Source organism: Bison bison, unplaced genomic scaffold (genome assembly GCF_000754665.1).
Source record: "Bison bison bison isolate TAMUID 2011002044 unplaced genomic scaffold, Bison_UMD1.0 scf7180017864285, whole genome shotgun sequence".
NCBI lineage: Eukaryota > Metazoa > Chordata > Mammalia > Artiodactyla > Bovidae > Bison > Bison bison.
The window spans coordinates 1,956,932-1,962,200 of NW_011494857.1; the positions used below are offsets into that span (position 1 = coordinate 1,956,932).

General features: G+C 61.7%; 3 protein-coding genes across 6 annotated transcripts in view; all 3 read right to left on the bottom strand.

Annotated features, from left to right (window-relative positions):
- Positions 1 to 1,539, bottom strand: part of JOSD2 (Josephin domain containing 2) — a 5,243-nt gene extending 3,704 nt beyond the window's left edge. The window contains exon 1 of one of the 4 annotated variants that reach the window (XM_010849655.1): positions 1,464 to 1,539. The gene's annotated coding sequence lies outside the window, so the exon portion shown is untranslated. Of the gene's footprint in view, positions 1 to 369; positions 707 to 1,463 lie in introns of those variants that run through there. The other 3 variants (XM_010849658.1, XM_010849656.1, XM_010849659.1) reach the window with 3 other exon arrangements.
- ASPDH (aspartate dehydrogenase domain containing) lies at positions 866 to 3,202 on the bottom strand. The gene is made up of 7 exons (XM_010849654.1): positions 3,088 to 3,202; positions 2,568 to 2,712; positions 2,229 to 2,313; positions 1,991 to 2,140; positions 1,688 to 1,908; positions 1,464 to 1,618; positions 866 to 1,032 (listed from the first exon to the last, which is right to left on the bottom strand). The coding sequence occupies exons 1-7, from the start codon at positions 3,140 to 3,142 to the stop codon at positions 989 to 991; spliced, it is 855 nt and encodes a 284-aa protein (XP_010847956.1). The 5' UTR covers positions 3,143 to 3,202; the 3' UTR covers positions 866 to 988.
- Positions 3,203 to 4,544: 1,342 nt separating this feature from the next.
- Positions 4,545 to 5,269, bottom strand: part of LRRC4B (leucine rich repeat containing 4B) — a 27,191-nt gene continuing 26,466 nt past the window's right edge. The window contains exon 4 of the mRNA XM_010849731.1: positions 4,545 to 4,717. Coding sequence (XP_010848033.1) covers positions 4,545 to 4,717 — 173 coding nt within the window. The remainder of the gene's footprint in view (positions 4,718 to 5,269) is intronic.

Below are 5,269 nucleotides of genomic sequence, written 5' to 3' on the forward strand. Positions count from 1 at the left end.
CCTGTCGTGGTCACCTAGCAACAGAGAACTCCCCTCCCCTGTCCCTAGGTAACAGGCCTCCTCTCTGGTTACCTAGCAACAGAGGAGCCTCCTCTCCCCCCGCCCCCCAAGGCCCCTACTAGGTAACCAGGCTCTCCTCTGGTTACTTAGCAATAGAGGAAGCCTCCTCCCCGTCTCTAGGTAACAGGGTCTCTTCTGGTCGCCTAGCAACAGAAGACTCCCCTCCCCTGTCACCAACCAACAGAGTTCTGTCCTCCTGTCACCTGGCAACAGGGCCCCCTCCCCGGACACCGAGTAACAGAGCTGTCTCCCCGACCTGTACCCCAACCATGGCGCTCGCCCGCTCCGCTGCCTGGAAATGCCCCTCACCCCGCCTGCCTCTCTGTTCCCCCAAACCGGGGGCTCCCGCATCCCCCTGGGCGGCGGCTCCGGGCTCCGAGAGCGCAGGGCGGGCGGCACCGCGCTGACTGGGCAGGTGGGACGGACTACAGCTCCCGGCGGCCCCCGCGAGCCGGACTACGATTCCCGGCGACTCCGGCGAGAGCGAGAGCTCCTCGTGGAACGTCCGGGAAGCGTGGCCCGGAAGTCCGCTGTCGCCCCGAGAACCCAGGACTACAACTTCCGTCGGGCCTTCGAAGAGTCCCGGAAATGTGCCCTAAATCGGTCCTCTCCTTCTCACAGTTCCACGCCTCCTGCAGCTCCGAAGCTTCTGGGAAACGTAGTGAGGAGGCTCTCGCGATAGCTTCTAGGGGTGTTACTTCCCTGTACGTCCGTTCCCTGGGCTGGCGTCATGCCTAGCGTGACGACGCAGCGTGATGTCACGGAAGGGAAAGTGATCAAACACCAGACCACGCAGGGAGAAGAGCCTCCAATGTTTACTGAGACCAGAGGGATGTCTGGGGACACTGAGGCCAGGGCAGCAGTGGGTCGGTGGTGGTGGGAGGTAAATAATGAGATGAGGAAGTCCTCTTGGGAAGGGGGAGGCTTCTCAGCAGAGATGGATCCCCGGCTTGGAGGGGAGCTGGCAGCAGCCTGCGGGGGAGATACGGGGAATGAAAGGCTAAGACAGAGAGATGAGGAGTGACAGACACCTGGAAGAAGGAACAGACCACTGTGGGGACGGAGAAAGACCTAGAGGGAGGGACTGAGACTCAGAGGGGAACAGAGACCCAGAGGGGGGCCAAAACCTAGAGGAAGAGGGATAGACACCTGGCAGGTGGAGAGACTCACATATATGCTAGAGTCCCCGAGAGACAGGGACACGGAGTCTGGGAGAGGAGACTTGGAGAGAGAGAGAGATCTATAAAGACAACGTCGTGGAGAAGAAGGTTCAGGAGACTCAGAAATAAAGATCAGTCGACAGAGACGGAATCAGAACTGCAGACTCAGAAAGCCTGAGACTCAAGCTCCGCCTGGGGCTTGGGGAGAGGGGCCGCTAGTGCCCAGGAGGAGCCTGGCCGTACCCACGAGGCTGCGCCAGAAGGTGGTGACGGTGGCAGAGCCGGTGACAGCGCCTGGTTCTGCGGGGTTCTCTCTGTGTGTGTGCACAGCGAAGCTTTGGCCTGTGGGTCCCGGGGGTCCGCTCAGCTCCACATCCACCACGTGCATGTTCTTGAGGCTGGGGCAAGCAGGGTGGTCAGTCTAGCTGGCCTGGCCCCAGCCCAGACCTCTACTCAGCTCCGCTCACCTGAAATCAGCCACAAGCACCCCGATCACACGGTCGAAGCCCAGGCTGGGGGCGGCCAGGGCAGCCGCCGCCATGGTGTTGGAGTTTCGGGGGGCGTGGGGGCAGAGCCCGCGAACAGGGCCTTCATAGAGCACAGCGCGAGGCCCGGTACTGCGCATTGTAGCCAGGGGTCCCTCGAGCCGGAAGCCATCAGGGTGTGTGGCCATGGTGACACGGAGGCTCTGGAAGTGAGAGCTGGGGTCAGGGAGCCTGGGTGTGCCTGTTGGCCGCCTCTCATTCCCGGGGAGTGCCCCGGGCACTCACCTGGAGGCCCCCGGCTTCGTCCAACCTGGTGATGTCCTCCGCGCCCCACAGAGCCCCCCGGGCCACGAACACAGCGTGGCCCCAGCGATGTGAGGCTTCCAGGAGCTGCCGCTCTGTGGCCTGGTCAGCCAGGGCTGAGGGGGACCCCACCTGGGGCAGATGAAGTGGGGAGCTGAGGTCAGGAGATGGATCCCACTTTAGGGTTGGGTGGCGTCAAGGCGGAAGAGGCGGGGCTCACCAGGAGATTGGCATAGCGCAGGATTTCTGCCCCAGATTCCTGGACTATTTTCGGATGGGCCACTTCCACCACAAGGTCAGGGTGCCTGGGAGACAGGAGAGAGGCGGGGAAGGCCTTGAAGAGGTATTGGACCTCCCCCTAGTCCCCAGGTTCCCTGAGTCTGTGGAGGCCTGTCATGTTTCACTCTGGCCTGGGAGGGGAAGTAGGATGGAGGCTTGTCCTGTTTCACGTTTGGGTGAGCGAGGACCAGAGAGGGTAAGGGCCTTGCCTGAGAACACACAGCACCTAAAGGAGGCCAGAATAAGAGTTTAAGAGAGTCCTGCTGGCGAGGTCACTGACCTCTCCCCGAGAGTAGCAAGGTTCTGGAGCTGGAGGGAAGGGGGTATGCTCCCCGCCATTCGTCCTGGGTCACGGTTCCAGACAAAAACAAGTTCTAGGCCCAGTTCTGGTCCCTGAGTCAGCAAGTGGGAGACCAAGGACTGTCCTGGGGAGAAGCAAAGAGACTCAGAGGGGGCACATGTACCTACCCAGAGAGAGGGGGACAGGGACTCAGGGAGAGGGGACAGAGACCCAGAGAGATGGGGACAGGGACCCAGAGAGAGGGGGACAGGGACCCAGAGAGGAGGACAGGGACCCGGGGTGGGGGTACACAAAAACAGGTGGAGGGCAGAGAATCAAGAGTCGGAGGACAGAGACCCTGAGGGACCGGAGCCCCATGGTGGGGAGTGGAACATGCTTAGGCAGAATCAGCCAGGCCACAGATCAAGACAGAGATGAAAGGAATGTTGGTGGAGGACACAGGCTTTTGAGGCTCCAGAAAGAGACCTGGGGGAGAGGCCCCAGACAGTCAAGGACTCACCGAGGCGGCCGTAGCCCACTATCCCCACCTTCCTCGGGACCCTGTCGAGGGCCATGCCCTTGAATTCAGTGGTCTGCGTCTGAACTCTGCTGCCTGCTGCCCCTCTCACCACACACAAGAGGTTTGGGCAGCGGCTGATCTTTGGACTCTGACCCTCGGTCCTCTCCCGAACCTTCCCCCTTCCCTGCAGTGGCCCAAAGGTGGGGGTGAGGGGGTGCTGCGTGGGGGCAGAAGGAGGATCCTGGGGACAGTGGGCAAGATGGTTTGGGGTTCTAGGACCCTGCGTTGTGCGTGCCACCCCCCCCCTCCCCCATCTAGCCTGTTCTTTCTCTGCCTTACATCCTCCTGTCTTCCTGCTGATGTGGAAAATTTCCTCTGCAGTCCCCCGCCCCCCTTTCTGGCCAGCCAGGTTGTCATGGAAACTGCATCCTGGTTGGGTTGGGGGTAGAGAGGGTTGGGAGCAGGGGAGAGGAGATGGTGATGCTGGACTCTGGGCTCTGTCTGTCCCCTTGCTGCTTCTCCTGTATTTCTAGTCACCATCCTTGCCCCAAACCCAGCCACCACCGGTGCCTTGGCACCCGGGTTTCTTGTCAACGTTCCTCCTCAGCATTTTCCTCCCTTGGTTCTCTGTCTCCATCTCGTGTCTCTCTCTGTCCTATCGCTCTCTCCACCTTTTCCTGGATCACCATCCCTCCAGCTCCCACTCCTGCCTCCTCTGGGCTGGCTACCATTCTGTCCCCAGCTAGGCTAGGCCCTCATCTCCTGCAAAGTCTGAGGGAGGCCTGGCCTGGTCATGCCCATCTCTCTACAAGGCAGCAGGAGCTGGAGTTGCGTTCATCTTAGCCTCAGCGACCCCCCCTCACCCCCACCCCGCAACCCACTCCCAGCTCCCATGGAAGGGGTCCATTCCCGCAGGCTCTCTACAAACCTGCCTCCTGCCAGTCTGCTCATCCTTCTGTTCACCTTGACTTCTCACCTTTTATCCTCCCCACCCCCAGCCACGATGCCCTTATATCCTCACTCTCATGCCCACCCCTCCCCTGTCGCCACCTCCCATGGCCAAGGAGAAACCTGCGAGGCCTGGGGAGGCCCCGAGTGCCCCCCTACCATGAGCCCCCGCCACTGCGCCTCGAGGGTGCCTGGCATCAGAAATGGCGGAGGCTGCGGCACTCTCGGCTCCCTGCCCCCAACCACCACCTGGTACCCGCTGCAGTGTTGCCATAGCAACCAGGATAGGGCCCCGAAAGAGGAGAGAGAGAGAAAGAGGAGAGAAAAAGAGAGCCTGAAAGAGGGAGCGAGGGAGCCAGGCGTCGCTCGAGAGGAGAGTACCCAGCAGACAGGCTAGACAAATAGGGCCGGGGACCCCAGACACGTTGCAGCAGAGGCGGCTGCCACAGATGATAAGGGAAGAATTTGCCCTAAGAGCCCAAGGTGGGGGAGAGATAAGATTCTGTAGCTCAGAAACAGGCAGGGAGGAGGCGGAGGGCCAAGAGCATGGCCCCAGTCCAGGCCCTCTGGGAGCACACAGGGCCCGGGTGGGGTCTCGGGGGCTTCCAGCCCTCCTCGCGCCTCAGGTGCAGTCGTGGACGCCACGGGGGCCCGGCCGTTTTGCGCATGCGCCAGGCCTGTCCTGTTCGCGGACCAGGGTGGGCGCAGGGGAGAAAGGCGGCTGAGACCCGAGCCGGTGCTGGAGCCGAGCCCCGTGTGTGCGCAGCGATGTCTGTCAGAAGCAGTGCCTCTTCCTGCTCCCACTGGCCTCTGCTCATCTGCACAGCATGCAAAAGCTGCCCTGAGGGACCCACTGGAGGTCGAAACGCTGGCACCTTGGCCTCCTCCAGCCCCACCAGCATCTGCCCGCTGGCCTGGCCAACCTCTGTCGTTTGCTCCCACTGGCTGGCTCTCATCTCTCCGAGGACTCTGTGTGCGGCCTCTGCCCTCCTGAGCTACAGCGTGCGTCCGAGCCTGCTAAATCACTTCAATCGTGTCTGACTCTTCGTGACCCCATGCGTTCTGGCGGGCCAGGCTCCTCTGTCCATGGGCTTCTCCAGACAAGAATACTGGAGTGGGTTGCCATGCCCTCCTCCAGGGGATCTTCCTCAACCAGGGATCCAACCCACGTCTCTTGCATCTCCTGCACTGGCAGGCGGATTCTTTACCACTAGTGCCACCTGGGAAGCTACAG

Excerpts from the sequence above, each read along its gene's own strand:
- ASPDH (XM_010849654.1), bottom strand. The coding sequence starts at position 3,142 with ATGGCCCTCGACAGGGTCCCGAGGAAGGTGGGGATAGTGGGCTACGGC. Across the intron at positions 2,314-2,567 it reads CTTGCTACTCTCGGGGAGAG|GCACCCTGACCTTGTGGTGG; the intron begins GTCAGTGACCTC and ends CCTGTCTCCCAG. Across the intron at positions 2,141-2,228 it reads TGCGCTATGCCAATCTCCTG|GTGGGGTCCCCCTCAGCCCT; the intron begins GTGAGCCCCGCC and ends CATCTGCCCCAG.